The following is a 21,026-nucleotide window of genomic DNA, read 5'->3' on the forward strand; positions in this document are numbered from 1 at the left end:
GTCATGTAGGGCAGAGCAACCATGATTGTTATAATGCAAGAATGGATTTAGCAACTGAATAGCACACTCTGAAAGTATGTAGTAGATGAATGAATGTAACTTATTCATCGTAGAGTGGCGGGGCAACGGCATTCATTATAACACAGGTGTTCTGTTTCATACACCTTTCATACACAATAAGCAAAATGATCTAAATTATAAATATGATTTACCTTTCAGTAGTATCTTTCCCATAAGAGCATGTGGTGAAGGCAAGACACTTTCTCTCCCATTACTGATGACTGGCATAGTTAGAAGTTCACTACCAAGAATTCCCTGCATTCATGGTGGAAAAAAAATAAAATGTTTATATAATTAGTAAAACCTTATTACAGTTAGTAGAAACATAATACTTTGGTGTTAAACGGATGCAATTAGCACATAATATTTTGTATTTCCTAATCATGTTTAAATCAAATAACAACGCTTGTTTAGAGTCGTGCAGTTATATACAATTCGATCATATGACAGTTAGTAGAAACAATATAAAACACTGCAGTGTTAGATGGATACCATTAGCACCGTGGTTCCCAAAGTAGGCGCCGCGGCGCACTGGTGCGCCGCCGCAACTCGTCAAGTGAGCCGTGAAAGCTTGCAGAAATATTCCCAATTGTTGAATAGCGATTGTCCCCTTGATTATTTAGCCTGCAGGTGCTTGAAAACAGGTTGGATATTTGCCTTTTCACCCCATATGCCCATAAGTAAAGTATAGAAAGTTTCGAAAAATACTTTGAATGCGCGTATAGCAACGCCTCGATTTAAAAAAGTTGGAAACCAGTGATATAGGAAATATAGCATGAAATGTCACGCTTAACGCAGTTGGCTATAAGTGCGCCGCAAACATTTTTAATAGTTCAAGTGGCGCCGGATGAAAAAAAAGTTTGGGAACCACTGCATTAGCATATAATACACACTGTATAAAAGATTCTATATGGATGGAGTTCTGTTTGTCACAATTGGCCCCACTATACAAACCATTACAGTGTTTCCAAATTTAAATTTCCTACCTTTAGGTAGAACGCCATCTTTTCCTGTTGTGCAACACTGCAGTGATTCTCAATGCTCAATATAAGAGGGTAGTCTGAAACTTCAAATGCATATTTCCCAATCACTTGAACAACATCTTTAAACTTTAACTTTGAAGTAAGTGTGTACCTACAGTGTTAATAAAAAATAATATATACATTGATAGAATTAATATATTGTTCATAAAAACTTCATAATATATTGTTCATAATATAGGCCTATTGTTCATAAAAACAATATATATGTTCAAAAAAATTCTAATATTTTAAATACAGAACTGCTACATGCATTTGTTAGTTAGTATTCTGTTATAACAATAGCTTTTTTATTACTGTCATTTTGCTGCTAATTTCCTACTATTAGCTAATTACATAAATCTCTCCATTTGTGCATTCGAAGAAATCAATAAAAAATTCTCAAAGAGCAATATTTTTAAAGAAATAAATAAAAAACTCTGTTATGTTGAAGCAATTATTTGACTGAGTTAGCTCGAGCGGTTGCGGTGAGTTGCTCCCGCTACGTATCGCTTGGGAAAACAAACTTTAGCTATAACTGTAGCTATAGTCCTAATTATTTTAAAATAATATATTGAAACAGTATATTACCCATGATATATAACAGGATCACCATCTGGTCCATCCCAACAGTCAAGTTCCACACATCTACAACCCTTTAGCAAGGCACTGGAAAAACACAGGTAAAAATTACTTATTTACAATTAATTGGAAGAACAAAAAAGTGGTCACAGACAGTCGAAAAAACCATTAATGTCCAATTTAGTCCAAATTAGACTTCTAATAGAAAAGAAAAATGAAATTATATAAAACATAAATTGATACTTTCTTACTTCATGTAAGCATCGGTGCTGCTAGGGTCTTTTATTTGATCTCCAGTTAAATATGTATTGTGTGAGGAAGCAATGAAGTAATGAGATAAAGGCTGCTTCATGTCCTGGTATACCTGATAAAATAAGTCGAATTATTTGGTGCTTGTTTAAATGAATGAATGTAACTTATTTATCCTCGCTTGGTTGGGCAACAACAATCGTTATAACACAGGTGTTTTGTTACGTACACCTTGTGCCCGCAAACGAATGTATGAATGTATCTTGTTTATCCTCGCGTCGCAGGCAAAGCCACAGTTATAACACAGGTGTTCTGTTTTATATCTATGCTTTATACTCCCATCCAAATTGACTGAGACTGAAGTATTGGCCTGAAACAAAACCTAGTATTTCTACTGGAGTGACTTAGACTCCAAGAAAGAGATAGAGAGAGAGAGATATTTTTTGTTTAAAACACGATCAGAATATTTGGTTAATATGTGCTAAAGGTGTCCCATCTTACCCCACAGTACTACATAATTTCTACCTTATCATGTCGCCAGTTAAATATTGCTGAATAGTTGGAATTGAGAAATAAAGAAAATCCACGTGGTGACATTTGGTGGGCGTGTCTGGACACGTCTTCCACCTCATAATCTTCAATTATTTGCTCACAGTCACCTTCTGTTACATCGGTGTCTTTCTGTGTTTTCTTTATCAAGGCAGGGATTTGTTAAAACTAAATTTCATATGGGCTGGTTAATAGTAATTCTATACATTGGTTTTCCATACAAAAGTTCCTACAGCAATGACCTGAGATTTTAGCATAAATTGCCCATTTTTCCAGCTTTACTGTAAAAAGTGAGTTAAAAATTGCTTAATTGTTATATATATATTATGCCTTAATCTATTTTACATGGGTCACAACAGAGACCTAGGATTTAGGTATAAATCAACCAATTGAGCCATCTTTAGTGTAAAGTCCACTAAGCTGTTATGCAAAACACAATTTTCCTCCCTTTTAAAACTTTAAAGCACATTTTTATTGCCAAATGAAAACAGGTGTAGGTTTTATTGTACCTTCATTCACACTGTAAACTTTTATGACTCTTAGCTCCATAATTTACTACCCAACTTTTTATATTGTGGTAATAGATGTGGCCTATACGCCAAGTGTCTTAAATTTAAAGATATCAAAATGCTGAATTCCATAACATAATATTTTATTCTTGCATGGTAGGTTAATTTAGAGTTATAACTTTGGTGGTATATTGTGCTGTATCATATATAGTGGCTCTACATTATACACCTTATGCCCATTTGCAAGTTATTATAAGTATGCATTTTTGTGGTTCACTGTTTAATGTATGGTTTTTAACTCTATCAAGTTTTTATAAAGAAAAATGGACTCATATTTTATTTGAATGAGAGATTGGCGATGCCATTTAGGCAAAATATATATGTTATACAATTGGTTGGACTTGATTTTTGTCTGTTTTTGTCAACCTTAAACAATCTGAAATACCCCGGCTATAAATTAATGTCAGACCAAGCTATTATAGTATTTAGAAAAAAATTTAAACCTGCAGAAATTTGTAAAGCTCCCTGCTAGTAATTGCCAACTTGTCTGCCGATATTTCTTGAAACAATTTCGAGATTTCGGCGCGTTTCGTCATAAATTCATAAAACCCAGTGAATGCACTGAAGTCTTGTAAGGTGTCTTCTGCACGTTTCTGTTAAAAATGTTTATTTTTAATGAATGTTGCAGAAAACTTTTGTTTTCAGGGTGTTCTGTTTAATCCACCTCGTGCCTGCTTGTGAGTTACCAAGTATGTGCTTTGTGGGTGATTGGAAAAGGGTTCTTTTTTTGCTATAAATGAATGTCTTAGATTTAGTGTTGGGGCCGTATGTGTTCTAGGATAAAAACATTGTGTTTCTTGTTTTCGATACATCTTAAAAATTATTATCAAATGTCCTTTTGCAAAACAGCTTTTACTGTGTGCTCAGCAAACATATTGTTTGCCCTCATTTTAATGTAGATTTAGAGTCCCAGTGTTTAAAATGACGAGGTGGTATCAGAGAAAACATGTCCTGATTTAAGGGAGTTGTGTACAAAGGAAAAATACCTGGCAACACTGCAAATAAATCGCCTACGCACCTATTGGGTGGGAAGCACTGGTAACAAACGTGTTGTGAAAAACGTTACATTTGTGATAACTTGTAAGCTGGCATGAGGTGTATGAAACAGAACACCTGTTTAAAAACGATTGTCGTTTTGTCTTGCCCAAGGACATAGCCTACACGCCTACAACTGTGACAGCGTAGGGTTTCGAATCAGTTACCGTCTGATTAAGAACGCGTTTTTACACTGCAAATTACGAACGCGTTTTACACTGTTCGCTCACACTAGGAAACTTGAACGTTATTGTTGTGGAATGATACAACAGTACCTCTATGGACGTTAACTCTACACGCCGTTGTAAAATATACGAATACACGATCGAGGCATACTACTTTTTCAAGTCCAAGCATTTCCCAATTAATACAAGTTTTTCGTGTTTCGGGCCTTGGCCGTTGTCTACAAATACGTAAGTCAATACTTGTAACAATCGAAAAGTCACCTAAATCTAACTATGCGTATTTTATTAAACACGATTTTTTATTGCGTTTCAGACCCTTTATGTTTAAATGTTATTATATCAAAAACGTATTTTCGAAAACTAAAACAGTCTTTGTTTAAAAATCTTTTAGATTATAATCAATTGTAAACAAGTTAAAAGTTTCAGTACTTACGAAAAAATGGTGCCTTGTATACGTTGTTACTGGCACGCCGCTCTTGCGTAGAAGTTTCTTCGCTTCTTTGAAAGTAACGAACCCGTTTTTGTCGGCATCGAAACTGTTAAATAACTCCCATACAAACGTAAAGTAAGAGTTAAGGAATATGATAATTGAATAAGAGGCTGATGATGTCATTTAGGCGAAATATATATCTTACAGAAGAGGCCACAATTTGTTGGAATTGTGTTTTTGTTACATATTTCGTAACACTTGATTCTTAAGCGACGATATAATTGGGCTTAGCTAACTGCAAAAACGTTAAAGAATTCATTAGGAATGTATATATATATGAAAAAAAAGTTGCGAATATCGTTGGAAAATGTATTCTATATGTGTGAGGTACCGTAGCGTGGCACGCCATGGGTCCTATGATTTAGGCCAGGATCGGCTCGTTACGAAAGTGGTATAATTACTAGACGGGTGAGTCCAGACGTGGTCCTATTTGTTAAAATGTTTGTAACCTGTTCCTAACTAAATAAATCGCCTACGGACACCTGTTGTAGCGGAAACCCATGTTCTGTGACATTTACTTGTTAAATATCCAACATAGAATTAACAAAGGATATAACTCGTGTTGTAGTCTTGGTGTAAGACTCTTTATCCGTCGTGTCAGTAAATTTAAACCCAGAATCCAGTTCGAGGCAGTTTCTTCGCTCGGCGCCACGAAATTAAGGACCACGCTGTTGGAGTTGTCGACCACCATCGAAAAACACTGGGACTCCGAGACCTTTTTAGTTGAAGCAATTGCATTTCCTGTCCGGACGATTCGGATATGACGTATGTCGACTGTGACGTAAAAGTGATGTCATTATTTATCCATTAAAGAATGGATGTAAGTTATTTATCCTCGCGTGGTAAGACAAAAAAGAGGTCGTTACAACATGGATGTTCTGTTTCATAAACCTCGTGCCTGCTAACGAGTTACAACACAGCGAACTTTTTAAGGGCCACTGGGTTTAAGCAATTACTATTAGGTGTATTGCTCTAGCACAAACACGCTCAATGGTAGCAGCGTCGAGCCTCGAACCCATTATCTTTTGGGTAGAGGCAGACGCTAACCAGCGCTAATGATTTGTCACAGCGTCGGGCAAATTCATTCATTCATTATCGTCTGTATAGGACTGGAAAGCTTTGTACACATTAGAATTAAACTCTACTGTTTGCAGATCTAACCGCGACTGCGCCGCCCCTTTTGTTTACCGTCTATTGTCCGCTCACACTAGGAAACTTTGCTCATTCTGCCTCGCGATTTTGAAAGACGCTACATTAGAACCTGTTTTGTGACTTTTAGAACGCTGTAAATTAAACCACCGTCTTAGTAACTGGTTTCTCTTCGCGTTAAAACTTCTTGATCATATTTTATTGTCAGCAAACACCTATATAACTTCTCAACACTTTATTGCTGTGTGTAACGTATACGCCATACGTCACGTATAGCACATAGTTACATTTCGTGTATAAAAGCATATTCAATACAAATACTAAGGTTGTATATTAGTCACATCTTTGATAAATGAAACACACGTATATTTTCGTACCTGAAGTGTTTCGCAGTAGTTACACGATGCATATGCAGAATCAAACACATTTTTATCGTATGTGGCAGTTTATAGTAGAGTTGGATGGGCCATGTTTTTATTTATTTTTATTGTCACATTTGGTAGTAAACAAAGATTATTTACACAATTGTAAAACCATATCCCCGCGAGTTTAAAATACCGTTGTTAATTGTTAAAAACAGGATGAACACGTAAACACGTACCTTTTCGTTCCCTTCTACTAGCGCAACATACACCTTCCGGTACGTAACGAAAGTATAAGAAGTCGTCGTCCAGCCTACACCTAACGTATTTTTGTCGCACCCACCACCGTTTCTTACGAACAAGAAGAAATCGTTCTCCAGATTGTAGCCGTTGAAAGATTTCTGCAATTGAAATAAGTTATAAAGTACTGTGGTGTAAGATGGATACCGTTAACACATAATAAATCGTGTTTTTTTTTAAATTAACAACGCTCTTTTCGAGTCGTGAGGATACAGTTATAAAATTCTTTGTTTTCTACCAAATGGGACGATAAAAGAGAATGAAAAGCTGTCTCAGCCTAGGCTAAACTACTACATTGTACTGTTTTACTTTAACATTTTGAAGGGCATTACAAAATAAATTTTGGGTGCGTTTATAGCTCGACTTTTGGCATCTTTTCGTGTTAAAACGTACGGTATATAAACCCGTGTTAAAAAACAAAACAAAGCGTAAAACGTATTTTGTCTAGTGGCCTGTAACTCAGTATTTAAGATTTACAATTTGTTATAATTATAAAAAACGTCAAGTAAAACGAACAGAAACACCAAAATTCTTCGTTATCATATGGTACACCAATATGGGTTAGTAGTTCTATGTGTTCGTGCCCATATATCAATTAAGCTATTAACCAAATCAAAGTAATGCCGCCTTTGCATTTGTGTGCATACATTTACTTTGTTTGCTTAAAATTACAGGGACTTTAGACCTCATTGTGTATTTTAGCTGGCACAGATTGTTTATCGCATGTTAAAAGTTTTGACTGTTTCAAAACCCGTTCATAGCTTTTAAACGAAACGAAACGAAACTTTACCGATTATAGCAAACTACGTTTCGCTGCACAGGGAATACTATTCAAATTACGATAACTTAATACAGAACATTTCATTTGTGGAACTTATAACTTAAATTCGCAGTTAAAAAAATGTTCACAATCTACATACGCTTTGTAAACAGTTATCTTTTCGAAAATAGCATTAATGTGTTATATTTTATAACGTACAAGATGCCTCGCCACGCAAAGATAAATAAGTGACATTGATTCATTAATTACCTGTAAGTTCCACGTTGGCACAGATAGCTTTGTGTAGGTTCGTAGGTACGTTTCTGTGATGGCTTATAGGCGTCTTACGAATACTCTGCGGCTTTTGTAAACTGCCCAACTTATACGCTTTTAATGTGTCGTTTTTGACCAAGCATTCGAGCGCTGAGACATTCTTACTGTCCGTCTCATTTCCCATGCTAATATAGCTTGATTCTATAACCTGCAAAAGACTAAAGACGTACTTCTATAGATATAGGCAGAGTCTGTATAGTAAAATCTTAGACCGTTAACGCCTTTAAGGTTTATTTGCCTTTTTCTGACATAAATCCAGACTAATTTCCAAAGAATCCACCTTGGAAGACGCTGTCTCTCTGGCACATCACAAGCTTTATTAACAGGCCGACCACTGCTAAGTTATAACCTAACTCCCACCCAAACAACGCTGTTTCCAACTTTACCCCACAGCGTGTTCAAAACAGTGTGTAACTAGTCTGCGGTCCACGCTTTGTTTACTCAAGAGAAGTTAAAAAAAAGATTTTAAAACCCTTTTGAAGTAAAGTTTTGCTCTTCTAAAAGAAAAACGAAACCGTTTACATTGAAAACATTAATATTTTTGCCACTTTAATCGAATTCGCAGCAGGTATATATTGTTTGATTTTTGTTTTAAGATTAAAAGACTTTTTAAAGCAGTATGAATCAGTATTCATCAGACATTTATTTTACGAGCTAATCTTTTCTCCCTAAGTTTTATTATCCCATTAAACCAAGTCACACTCCTGTGTGAAAACGGTATATGATAACCAGTTCATTCCTCTACGCATTCACTTCAGTTCTTATAGTCGGTTAAAACGCTCCCCTATTCGAAAACGAAAAATTATTTTAACGTGAGTTCCGCTGAATGGCGTTAAAGCGTCACGTAACCTAGCAACCGTCTAAAACACTTATGACGTCGATAAAGAAATCGAGAAAGGCGTCGATCGCGTTATGAAGATGTTTCTTTGCGGTAAATAAGGCGCCATTTTATTCTAGCATTCTTTTATTAAACCTGATCAGTCTTGTCGGTTCAAATGCACGCAGCGAGAAACCATACAACAGCACAGTTTAAAAGAATTTGAAACTTTTTAACGGTTATATTTATAACCAATTATATTTTAGAATCGGTACCGCTGGGGTCTAGTTAGTACAGTGTCCAAATTTTAGGTTGGTTGCACAAGTAGAAGGTATCGAAAATGGCCGCTATAATATATGTACTCTAGGATCACCTTGGTTTGTGTTGTATTTTAGTCCTGCTCCTAACGGTTTCGTCGGTTTGAGTGTTAGAACTTTGTTTTTGTGCATTAAATCAAATACAATGTTTTAAATAGTATTTAAAATCAGTGTAGTTCATTTATGTACAATATTTACTCAAAAATGCAACATAGTTACAATTTTTATACTTTGCAGAAAGACATAATGTTATAATTATCTATCTGTTTTAAAAATCGAATTAAAAATTAGTTCCAAATTTTGTTCTAAAAATATTTAAAAAATCAAGTTTCAGAATATTCTAATAATAAAATAAAAAACAATTAATTTCGGCGCCTTGGATCTTCGAAAACAATATCTTGAAATTTGATATTTTCTTTCTCACGATCCAAATTGTTTTGTTATAGCTTGAAAGTTAAACAAATGTAATACGTACATAGGGACATAGTTCATTTAGGTTCTAAATAGAGCTAGGAATCTGTAATATGATACAACACACATATAGCCAAAGACACAGTGTTTAGCAATCAGTTTAAACAGTTAGCATGTTTTAACGACTGTCGTTTTGCTGCTAATTCTCTCCTCTTCACCGTTGTTTTAATTATTTTGATCTTAGCTTTTGTATTAGAAGAGATAAATAAAATTTATGTTATATTGCTTTTTAAATACTTAGTTTTCTTTACAATATTATAATACTAAATTCTTTTCTATGAAAGTAGCCCAATATTTTAATTTTATATTAAGGTCAAGCAGTCTCTTTAAATTATATTTATTTAAGTGCTGTTAAAAACTTTTTTCCCATCCAATATGTTTAAAATTTTAATAAACAAATTATTAAAAGTGAAAAAAATGGCCCTAAAAATAATTTTTAATCTCAAAAAACTTGTCAATTATAATATAGACGTATTGACGTGTTTTCAGACAGTTTATTAAAGGGACAACACTGGTGACTGGCGAGAGACTTTAAAGGTTTTGTTACTTGATATTTATGAGACAATAGCATTGCCGACGTCTGGTCTGTGACCAAACAAAGCAGCATCTGTGTATTAATCTTGTTGAACACCTGTATATTGTATGTGTAGTATGGTGTATTCACCTAAGTTATCTGTATGACTGTATGCTAATACACAACAAAAAGCAAATACCCAGTTTTTAGGTAGAAAGGTAGGTGTAGGCCTACTAACCATTCACCTAGAAAATAACTTGTAAGCAGGTATAACGCGTATGCAGCATCTGTTTTTAATGTGTCTATTACTGTTTTTTTCAAAAAAGGTTAAAAGTAACTTGTGTGCGTGTATGCAGTGTATTAAACGGAACACCTATTTTTTAATGACTGTCTTTGCTCGCCTTACAAGGACAATCTCTTTTATCTATATCAGTTAACTTTTTATTAAATTTATATTTTTTATATTCAACAGTACATATGACAAGGCTTTTATAGATTTATCTTTTCTGTAATTGATTTATACCATGGAGAAATATGAGAAGATAGGTAAGATAGGGGAAGGATCTTATGGCATTGTGTTTAAATGTCGGAACCGTGACTCGGGACAAATTGTGGCCATCAAAAAATTTGTCGAGTCAGAAGATGACCCGCTGATCAAGAAAATCGCGCTGAGGGAAATCAGAATGTTAAAGGTGGGTGTTTGACAGTGAGCATGAGGTGTATCACATATGGTATATTTATGAAGTACTACAAGTGTAATACATTGTGTTTACCTGTATCTGTACTATATAACATTAGGCGTTATGGGTTATATAAATTGCAGTCATACACACCAAAAAAATTCCTTAAAAAATACTATTTCTCAATGTTACATACATGATAACTCGTAAGCAGGCATGAGGTGTATGGAACAGAACACTAGTGTTAGAACTCATTGCTCCAACATGCGAGAATAAATAAGTTACATCCATTTCTTTATACCAGCAATTGAAACACAACAACTTGGTGAACCTGATTGAAGTTTTCCGTCGAAAACGCAAATTACATCTCGTGTTCGAGTATTGTGATCATACAGTTTTAAATGAATTGGACAAACACATGAGAGGGTAAGTCTGTCTGTTTCTATAATATATATTTGTATTGTATATACTATATAGCCAATTGCCAATTCAAGTTAATACAATACCTTCTTATGTCAATTAAAAGTGTCATCTTAATTGTATGTAGTGTAGCGTTTATAGTATAGTAGGTTGGAGTAAGATAATCCATGTTTTTATTCTCTTTTTATCCTTACATTTGGTAGTAAACAAAGATTATTTACACAATTCTATAACCCTATCTTCACAACTCTAAAATAGCGTTGTTAATTGTTTAAAATACAAATAGGAAAATGTCAATTTTTTAACAAAGGAGCAGTTCTAAAAAATACATAATACCTGGTAGCAATAACATCAGAAAGTAATTTATATTTTTACTTGTATTTAGAGTACCAGAACATCATGTTAAACGTATTGTTTGGCAAGTTCTTCAAGCTGTTCACTTTTGCCATCAGCATAATGTGAGTTACTGTTCATTTTTAACACTTTCTATATGGGTGAGGGCATTCTATATGTGTTCTATTTTATATATTGGTGACTATTAGGTATTTATATTAAGGATATTTAACAGATACTCCAGCTCAGTAGTCTCTAATAGGTTGTCTAAATTTTCAGTATTATAGAAAAAAATCACCCACAAAGTTAAAAAAATACTGCAAGCGGGCAAGAGGTGTATGAAACAGCCAGGTTATAACGACTGTTGTTTTTCCGCCACACGAGTATAAACAAGTTACATACGTGGTAACTCATAAGTGGGCACGAGGTGTATGAAACAGAACACCCGTGTTATAACGACTGTCGTTTCTCTGTCATGCAAAGTTAAATCTGTTACATATGTCACGATACACGGTATCTTGTAAGCGGGCACGAGGTGTATGAAGCAGAACACCCTGTTATAACCACTGTTATTGGCTCTCAATATCAGGGAAAAATAAGTTAAATTCCTTCTTATGCACAGTGTATACATCGTGATGTAAAACCAGAGAACATATTAATTACAAAGCAAGGTGTAATCAAGTTGTGTGACTTTGGATTTGCAAGAATTTTAAGTAAGTAACATGGCATGGAAATATTTCAGTATCTAAAGTTTTTTTAGGCCGCTTATGTTTAAATGCAAACATTTAGGGGTAAAAACTACTGGAATAAAAGTATCATATAAAAGCATGGCTGCCAAATTCATGTTACTGTATAAGTTACTCCTACCCAGTTGCATTTAAAATAAATAAAGATGTAATTGAACCAAAAGTGTCTGTAAACTGGTGTTAATAGGCTATAAAAGTGACAAAACAAAAATGGTTATATTTCTATTGTAGCTGGTCCTGGCGACGATTACACCGACTATGTGGCCACTAGGTGGTACAGAGCACCTGAGCTCCTCGTCGGGGACACTCAGTATGGCCCTCCAGTGGATGTGTGGGCAATAGGTTGCGTATTTGCCGAGTTGTTGTGCGGACAGGCATTATGGCCGGGGAAATCAGATGTGGACCAGTTGTATTTAATACAAAGAACTTTAGGTAAGTTGTTGTTTTTTATTTTATACGGGCGAAGTTCTACAGCAAGCCATGGGTACTGGGATTTGTAGAAGAATTGGTTCATTACGGGTTGGAGCAATGTCTGTTAAAAGTCTTGACCCAGGACACATACGTCTATCAGTATTAATATCGAGCATTAAATCCAGAATCCTTGTCATTTGTTTTTGTTAAAGTTTTTCCTAAAAATAATTACAAATATTCCATCACTCCAACATTATTAACAGTAATATGTCGTTAACAGGGGATTTGATTCCTCGTCACAAACAAATATTCAGCACCAACCAATTCTTTCATGGACTTACCATTCCTGAACCTGATTCAAGGGTAAGTCTTGTATATAATGCTTATGCTGTACATTGATTATGGATGAATGTAACTTTTATTCTTGTGTGGCGGGGCAATGACAGCTATTATAACATGGGAGTTATGTTTCATACACCTCATGTCTTTTTTTTTGTTGAATATTTTTTTTTTTTTAAGGTTTTTAATTTTTATATAATTGTATTGTTTAATTTAAGTAACCTATATCCACATAATTGCTTGACAGTAAGCATGAGGTATAATTGGACCTTTTCCCACAGGAACCATTAGAAATGAGATATCCAGGCATTAACACACAAGCTCTTAGTTACATGAAGGTAAATATAAAAAAAACAAAACTATTTAACTTATTAGCATTCATATATAGTAGGTTCGGGTACGATAGTCACTGTTTTTATTCTCTTTTATCGTCCCATTTGGTAGTAAACCTAGACTATTTACAGAACTTTATAACCGTATCTTTACGACTCTTAAAGAGCGTTGTCAATTTTAAAAACACATTTATAAAATATGGAATATTATGTGCTAACGGTATCCATACAATACATTATTATCTATAATATCATTTTTTCAAGGTCATATTTCAAGTATCCATTTATTTCATCTTTGTTGCGTAAGTAGCGTGGCAGCAAGACACATCTGTCACAATGAAATGACAGCCTGTGTTTTGTATACTTGGTACACAAACTCATGTTCACCTTTAGAAACCAAACAAACTGAGATTATAATGAGCCAGCGCCACGTAGGCGTTTTCTAAATATAGCAGACATTTTTGTTTGATCATAAAGCATTTTATATTAGAAATGCTTTTGGCTTGTGTAGTAAAAATTAATAGTGGGTAATAGGTGTATTAATACTTCCTGTATAAAACTTAAAAGCGTGTGTCTGGTGACTGGTGTATAAGAAGACAACCATGTTATAACTCGACAGTGAGCACTAGGTGTATGAATACAACATGTGTGTCTGATGTATAAGAAGACACCCATGTTATAACTCGACAGTGAGTATGAGGTGTTTGAATACACCATTTGTTTCTAGCATCTTTAATAATACAAATACACGCTTTAAACACCTCGACAGCGTGCATAATGTAACCCCCATCCTCCCAGGCTTGCCTCCAAATGGATCCCAGTGCTCGCTCACCATGCGATGAGTTATTAGAGCACGGGTACTTTGACACATTCCGTGAAGAAGTAAAGGAACAACAGCACCACCACCACCATAAACCTCATAGGAGACGAAACAGACGCAACCACGCGGTAACAAAATCCAACCATTCTCTGTTCCCAGTGAGTTTGCTGTGCACTAACTTTGTGATATTTTGCTATAGTGATTCTTAACCTAAATATTTAGGGTGTTTTTAGACTTAGTAATTAGTATGATTTTAAATGAACAATGTAAACAGAATTGCTACAAAACAGTTTTTGTTCCTGGAAAAGTTGTTAAAAATAACCGCCTAAAACCTATAAATTGGCTGCTTAAACAAAAACTTTATTGCGCAAGACCAAAAAGTTTAATAACACTTCTTTGTCAAGATCAAAGGATAAGTGAGATTAATATCTTAGTTTTATTTGACTCTGCTTATTTTCAATGAGCGTTGAGTATTCTGCCATATGAAGATTAATTCAAGCCAGTTTGCTTTGCACACAATACCAATTGTGATGTCACAATTGGCCCTAGCTACTGAGAGTGAGTCTGGGAAGGCAAGTTTGTTTTGTGTGTTGAGTTATTTGCTTTAATCCTTTCCTCCCAACTGTAAACTTTACATACTTTGGAATTCTTGTGTTCAAAATTGAAAGAAACTTACGACTTTTTATAGGCCTGTGAAACTGAGATTTTGCTGAATTAAATAAATAAACACGGTTTTGTAAGTAAAATTATTTAGTATTGTCTAAAACCTAATCAAATCAAGATAAAACAAGGGTTTTTGTATTTTTTCTTATATAATTAGTTGATAAAAATTGTATAATTCAACTTAAAAAAGATAATTTAACCCGTTTATTTAAAACTAAATGACTTCAAAACATTTATTAGGCAAAATTGATAGCAAAATGACATTGGTTATAGAAATTCATTTAAAGTTTATGCAAAATACTTTGTTAAAAAAATAATTCAAAAAAATAATTAGATAGAATTGACTGAAAAATGACACTGGATATGAAATGTGTTTCAAAGTTACGGCATTAGTTTTCAACTGGTGCCAAATACAGTGCTAAGTTACCAAGTAAACTCCTGTAAACAAAAACCTACTCATCCACGTTTCAATGGTATTTTGTGGCCTCTGCGTATATATTAAAGCCCTTGAACCATCATATAAAGAAGTACTGTCCAAACTGATAAGTCCCTGTTATTGTAGACTAACAGTATAGGCTTGAGGTTTGGTATTAGGACACCCTGTCCATTTTAAGTGGTCATTTCAGCCACTTCAGAAAATAAAAGTGACTTTTTAAGTAGGGTCCTAAACTACTGTTATTTACCATATAGGAAAAGATATGTAAAAAGCGCATTTTTTATTTAATTTTATAAAAAAATGCCACAAAAACAAGATAAAAGCTGCCATAACATGCCGTGTAAAAACGTGATAAGTTGCTATAAAAAAGCCACAACAAAAACAGGCTGAATGCTGTTATAAAAACCCGCAAAAAAAACAAGTTCCCATCTACAGAAGCAAATATTTCTATAAAATATTAATACTTTCCGAAAAATTCCATTGAAACGTTCATATTTAAATTGGCATGTACAACATTCTATTTCATTATATTTGGTTAAGTAACCATTCCCTATAGACTTGGTGGTAAAAGCTGGGACTTAACCAAAGCACTAGTTTGAAAAGGTTGGACTCGCTTGCCCTTTGGGTTTTGTTTTGTTGTTTTTCTTAGCTCTGTTTGTTTTATTTGTTTTGTGGTTTGTTCTTCTTGAATGCTATTGTTGCATCGTAATGTATTCTGTTGTTATTTAATTTTATTTAATTTTGAAAATTTCTGCTTCGCTAGTATATAGGTGTCTCTATTTTTAATTTTTAGTAAAAAGGGGTGACATTGGTCCAATGCCATTACACACATAGTTGTCAAAGTTAATGTGGTGAATGCAATATGTTTTAATTCTGCTTCTTTTTATAGACACATAAAAGCAGAAGAAATAATATTTAAATGGTAAAACATATAATGTCACTCCTGTTTCAAAAGTAATGCACCCCTAATAATATGCCTATGGCTATCACTTCAATATATACAGATTTACAATCTAACTTTTTCTAAAGTCCTGTGCAGTTTTATTTTGCCTTTTTCTAACCAGATCTCTCACTTTGCAGCACCTTCTTCCCACACTGACAGGCAACCCCCTCTCAAATTCATCCTCACCCGCCCCTGACCACCAGAAAGGCCATGGGAAAGACGGCCCACAGCTCCGCCACAAATACCAACCCCTACACCGCTTACCCAACATTTGAACCCATGGGTAACCCCCAAGAACCCCACAAACCCCATTTTTACATCCTACCTCAGAGCAGGCATGGCACCCCTTATACTCTCGCTAATTGGCTGTAATCTAACATTGATGGGGAATTCTCCCCTGATACCTCCACAACACCCAACATTCCACGCTTGTATGCAATCGGTCGTACAAAAGTTACGACGCATAATTAATTGCTCAGGTTCTAATTTCACTGTGTGTATAACCACCCCAAGAAAAAAGTTTAATTTTTCACAAAATCCATTTGAAACTGCCCTGTCTATGATGTCATAAACCCCAGTATTTGGTGTGGACTTTATTCAGAAACACAATCATTTAAAAACTAAAAAAATTGTCTAAATTTTAAAAAATATTGTCAAAATTTTTCACACAGAAAGTAATGTAATAGTTTTGACTTTAGTTGTAACTACATAAACGGACCAAAACAGGTTGAATTTTTTCACATTTTAACCCCTTTAATATATCTACACCTATAAAAATATCGCTTGCCCATAGGCGCCAAACCTGGGGTGGCAGGTGGGCATGCCAACCCTAAATTTTCAAAACATTAATCAGTAAACATTATAACCAAAAAGTTAAATTCATTTCACAGAAATATGCTCCCAACTATCCCTGCCTTCCCTGGATTTTAAAAAGTTTGGCGCCTATGCCCTTGCCAATTCTTATTAATCCTAATATAACCAAACAGTTTAATGTCCAAGTTTTTGGATTGCTGCTAAAACAACCACAGAAATCGACTTTTTTCTTGCCGCTCAGCAATAGTGTGGCTATTTTCGCAATGTTTTAAACCCTGTGTACAGTTCAAGGTAGCATAAGTTTAGTACTTCATGTTCCACGATTTCCCTGTTTTACAATAGCAGTGCTAATGTGTTCATTGTCTAAAGTGGTTAGTGGCATCATTTTCGGTCTGTACAAGAGGCTTTATCAGATATTACATAAATGACTTTTTTGGAAATTACATGAAATAATATTTATTTAGTTAAAAAGTTACATACGTGGTAACTCTCAAGCTGGCACGAGGTGTATAAACAAAACACCCATGTTATAACAGCTATAATTGCTCCGCCACTCGAGGATTAATCAAGTTAAATTGATTTTTTACATAAAATAACTTACTGGTTTAGACATTACATAAAACTCATGTATTTAAAACCTACACAACCATACTTTTGGCAGTGGACATTCATTTTTGCTTCTTTGTAAAACATGGGAGATGCTATTCACATTATGTGACATCCATTATGTAAAAATAATCACCATTATGTTGTTGTATATCATTTGACAATCGTGACAAAATTTGCACAGAGCTAATTTCACTGCACTGTATGATGTTGTATATAGTTATCATAACAGTGTGGTATTTTGTATTTTTTTAAGCAGCGCGCACACAACTACAATCCAAGTATGCATCTGCATACTAAATGGCAAGCATAAAACATCCATGAACATTTAGATAACTTTTATTTTATATAAATCAACTTTTAAGTTATGTACAAATTACAGCTTTAAACCTGTGGCCTTAAAATAGCGAAAAAATACTTTTAAACGCAGGTATTTATTGCTGTAAATAGAGCATACAGTATAAATGTTTCTTTGCTTTTCCCGGGTGTGATTCTCATTTATTTTATTTGAGATTTTTTCACGTTTACACTGATTAGGCACTACTCACTTTATTAATTTAGTATTTTATTTCACACATCATCTATGTATTAGGCAACTGTAGTGTCTAATCATTTCAAATAAAATATATTTGCACGATTTGAGTGTTTTAAACATCTTACTTTAGCAAGAAATGTCATTTTGGTCTTTTTAGCTTGGCAAATAGCATATTTTTTGCTTTAATGGCAGAAAACTAATAGTTATAATACAACTGTTTTACTTGGCAGAAAAGAAAAAATGTCTTAATTTTTCAAATATATAAAATAAAAAATTGTAAATATATTTTCCCCCCATTAAATATATAAAAATAAACAAACAGCTTGAATTACAGTGAAGCTAAGCTACAAAAAAATACCTATTTTGTGATTTGCTTCATTTTGTATTTGGACTTGTAGAAGTAGGTGTGTAAATAAGTTGTTAACTTGTTGGTATTTGCTTTTTTTCAGTGTCGTTTTCAGAATAGGCGTTTAGAAAGGGCTATTGTGCTGATTATATAAAGTATTACCCATTATGTGGTATCGTATTTTTTAAAATTTATAATGTGCAGCAGACTATTATGCTATGCAGTTATGTATACAAACAGTAGACTAAACGAGTATACAAGTTAAATGTTTGCTTTTTTCCTATATGAATGAGATCCCACGGCGAGGCCCGTCAAAACACCTGAGATTAAGGCCAGAGTTGGACCATTACACATAAATGCTTGTCTTTTGCCGACATTTACGGTGATTTACCCAAAAATGTTACACGCAGGTTAAAAATAGTGAATTTTAACTGCGTTTGTAACTTATAAAATGGACTGCCCTGCTATTGTGAACGAATCTCTACAAGGCAACCCTATTGTGCAAAATCTTGTTGCTTTAAAATTTAAGGTAAGTCGATATAAGTCCGTTTTACGTCGATATGTTTAAGCGCTGGCTGATATATTATGCGCTATGACGTTGAACAATTAGACGCACGTCAGAAACTGTGACGTAATATAACCTGGATTTTGGCCAGAGCCGTTTAACGGTAGCTCGATAAATATTTCAAGTAATTGGAACGGCGTTATGTTAGACTTTAAGTTAAATGAGTTCATCTTTCACGTAGTATAGGGTAGGTTGGGGGAAGATGGGACACCTTTAGCATATAATATCCAAATATCCTGATCGTGTTTTAAACAAATAACAACGGTATATGGGAGTCGTGATGATACAGTTTTATAATTCTTTGAATGTTCTTTGTTTACTACCAAATGGGACGAGAAAATAGACAGAAATAAACATCTTCTCACACCTTACTACAAGCAAAACTGGGTGTGAGCCAGAGCGCTGCCGTGATCGTTACCTGGTCTTTCAAAAAAAGTTATATAACCGTATCTATATTTCCTTTTTTGCTTCAGATTCGCTTAAGTTCTGCGACATTCGAAAACTCGGTCATTATTCCAACTTCTGCCGTCGCCTTTTTTCTCCTTCCCGTTCGTGACGTCATGTCCTGTCGAGCGGAAGCAGCTGACGTCACCGAATCTATCGACGAAGCCCTTCTATCAAAAATACGAAAGTTTTCTTCAGGTATTATTATTTATAATAATTTAAACAGATTAAACTTTTAAAATACGGCAACGGGTTCTGCCTGTAAAATTGTCTCTATCCCAGAAGTTACGAATACGCGGTCTGACGCAGCTAGTGCGTGTGCGTAGCTCTAACCCAGTGGTCACTAATAGGGTCTGAATTCTTAGCCATATATAAAAAAAATCATTAAAAAATATAAACAGGCACGAGGTGTATGAAATGGAACACCCGTGTTATAACGACCGTCGTTGCCCCACCACACGAGAATAAACAAGTTACATTCATTCATTTATTCTCTACAGGACACAGAAATGCCTACGTCATTCTGTTGAGTCAGCAATTTAGCGAAACTGAGATAAAAGCTCACCAGCTTTTACAAGAACATTTTATGGAGGACAGAACAACTGTATTAGCTGCATTAAGCCACAAAAGTGAGTAGACTTTATTTCAAATACTAATTAGATCGAATACCGCTTACAAATAATCGAATTACGGGTTCGAGTCCCACCGCGTGAATTAAACATGCTTTTGATCCATTTACATCTACACGACGCATTTAGTGGTAGGTTCTGAAACTGTAAAAATAACAACACCTCTCTACAAGGTGTTTTAAAAACCGCTATCAAATAAATATTTTAGATAGAAAATCGGAACAGTATGAATGAATAAATGTAATTTGTTTACCCTCGCGTGGCGGGACAACGATAGTCGTTTTTAAGCTATAACACGGATGTTCTGTTTCATACACCTCGTACCCTATTTGCCCTGCCATGCGAGAGTAAAACCAATACATTCATTCTTCTTTAACTTCTTCTTCTGAGTGCGCATACTGTTTTAACGTAGTAATTGCACCGGCACTCAAAATTTAAAACCGAAATTCGTTTTCAAAATTTCATTTAAGTGTAACTGGATCATTTAATTTATAGGCTTAGTATAGCAACAGGCGACCGCTCTTGGTGTCGTATTTTTGTGGTCGTGGACAAAAGACGAATTTTCCTGTAGTTTTTTCCAAGACTGCTTTTAGCCTTTTACCGTACGATGAATATACTGTTAGGACATAATATCCCATATTTCCTAATCGTGTTATACTAATTAACAACGCTCTATAGAGTCGTGATAATACGGTTATATAATTCTGTAAATAAACTTTGTTTGCTACCAAATGGGACAAGAAAAGAGAATCAAAACACGGACCATATTACCCCAACCTACTACAAATAATAATATTTTTTATACCTTCGAATACGATAACTAAGAATATATTAAATAAATGAACGAAGAGAAGCGAACTTACCGCAGAAAGACAGTCGTTAAAACACGCTACAAATAAAATCTATTTATGGAAAACTATGAGTTAAAAAGCATTGCTGAGTTCAAAATATAGTAAACTCATGGTGAATTATAACTATAGTTGAAGTGAATTAATTTAGGAAAAACTTGTGTAAAATTAATCAGAAACACAACACTTGGTTACATTGATCTGTTTATCAATTATTCAACATGCATTTTTGCATTTAAAATTAACAAAACTATTCAATATGCAAATATATGTGAGCTCTAGACTTAGAAATGCATTAAAATGATTTGACCTGTAGAAATGGCTCTAAAAAGACGTGTGTGTTAGCGTGTATACAT

The 21,026-nt window shown here is 34.4% G+C and overlaps 4 protein-coding genes across 8 annotated transcripts in view; 2 read left to right on the forward strand and 2 right to left on the reverse strand.

Annotated features, from left to right (window-relative positions):
- LOC100186150 (1-phosphatidylinositol 4,5-bisphosphate phosphodiesterase zeta-1) overlaps positions 1–8,112 on the reverse strand; it is a 15,197-nt gene extending 7,085 nt beyond the window's left edge. The window contains exons 1-10 of one of the 2 annotated variants that reach the window (XM_002123719.5): positions 7,580–8,109; positions 6,489–6,650; positions 5,293–5,512; positions 4,682–4,808; positions 3,472–3,621; positions 2,436–2,600; positions 1,913–2,025; positions 1,671–1,748; positions 1,047–1,194; positions 213–315 (exon numbers count right to left, since the gene is read on the reverse strand). In XM_002123719.5, coding sequence (XP_002123755.3) covers positions 213–315; positions 1,047–1,194; positions 1,671–1,748; positions 1,913–2,025; positions 2,436–2,600; positions 3,472–3,621; positions 4,682–4,808; positions 5,293–5,512; positions 6,489–6,650; positions 7,580–7,766 — 1,453 coding nt within the window. In that variant the 5' untranslated portion in view covers positions 7,767–8,109. Of the gene's footprint in view, positions 1–212; positions 316–1,046; positions 1,195–1,670; positions 1,749–1,912; positions 2,026–2,435; positions 2,601–3,471; positions 3,622–4,681; positions 4,809–5,292; positions 5,513–6,488; positions 6,651–7,579 lie in introns of both variants that reach the window. The other variant, XM_026837374.1, reaches the window with a different exon arrangement.
- LOC101242471 overlaps positions 1–21,026 on the reverse strand; it is a 357,398-nt gene that overhangs the window by 289,838 nt on the left and 46,534 nt on the right. The gene's annotated exons all lie outside the window — the stretch shown is intronic.
- On the forward strand, positions 1,167–17,940 carry LOC100180636 (cyclin-dependent kinase-like 1). 3 transcript variants are annotated; one of them, XM_002128903.4, is made up of 11 exons: positions 1,167–1,182; positions 1,687–1,762; positions 10,234–10,453; positions 10,746–10,867; positions 11,247–11,319; positions 11,817–11,907; positions 12,172–12,372; positions 12,632–12,714; positions 12,972–13,028; positions 13,821–14,000; positions 16,022–17,940. In XM_002128903.4, exons 3-11 carry the CDS (start codon positions 10,286–10,288, stop codon positions 16,157–16,159), a joined length of 1,113 nt encoding a protein of 370 aa, XP_002128939.1. In that variant the 5' UTR covers positions 1,167–1,182; positions 1,687–1,762; positions 10,234–10,285; the 3' UTR covers positions 16,160–17,940. The 3 variants fall into 3 exon arrangements, with proteins under 3 accessions (XP_002128939.1, XP_018670155.1, XP_026693181.1); XM_018814610.2 differs by having other exon boundaries at positions 13,821–13,970; XM_026837380.1 differs by having other exon boundaries at positions 1,170–1,182; positions 10,257–10,453.
- On the forward strand, positions 18,044–19,976 carry LOC108950034. Its single transcript, XM_018814559.2, has 3 exons — positions 18,044–18,713; positions 19,223–19,391; positions 19,694–19,976. The coding sequence occupies exons 1-3, from the start codon at positions 18,636–18,638 to the stop codon at positions 19,828–19,830; spliced, it is 384 nt and encodes a 127-aa protein (XP_018670104.1). The 5' UTR covers positions 18,044–18,635; the 3' UTR covers positions 19,831–19,976.

Source organism: Ciona intestinalis, chromosome 13 (genome assembly GCF_000224145.3).
Source record: "Ciona intestinalis chromosome 13, KH, whole genome shotgun sequence".
Lineage (NCBI taxonomy): Eukaryota > Metazoa > Chordata > Ascidiacea > Phlebobranchia > Cionidae > Ciona > Ciona intestinalis.

What these genes read in the sequence shown, in the direction of transcription:
- LOC100180636 (XM_002128903.4), top strand. Translation starts at nt 10,286, where the DNA reads ATGGAGAAATATGAGAAGATAGGTAAGATAGGGGAAGGATCTTATGGC. An exon ending in TTGGACAAACACATGAGAGG is followed by an intron (nt 10,868 to 11,246) that starts GTAAGTCTGTCT and finishes ACTTGTATTTAG; the next exon opens with AGTACCAGAACATCATGTTA. An exon ending in CCAACCATTCTCTGTTCCCA is followed by an intron (nt 14,001 to 16,021) that starts GTGAGTTTGCTG and finishes CTCACTTTGCAG; the next exon opens with CACCTTCTTCCCACACTGAC.
- LOC108950034 (XM_018814559.2), top strand. Translation starts at nt 18,636, where the DNA reads ATGGACTGCCCTGCTATTGTGAACGAATCTCTACAAGGCAACCCTATT. An exon ending in TTGTTGCTTTAAAATTTAAG is followed by an intron (nt 18,714 to 19,222) that starts GTAAGTCGATAT and finishes TTTTTGCTTCAG; the next exon opens with ATTCGCTTAAGTTCTGCGAC. An exon ending in AATACGAAAGTTTTCTTCAG is followed by an intron (nt 19,392 to 19,693) that starts GTATTATTATTT and finishes TATTCTCTACAG; the next exon opens with GACACAGAAATGCCTACGTC.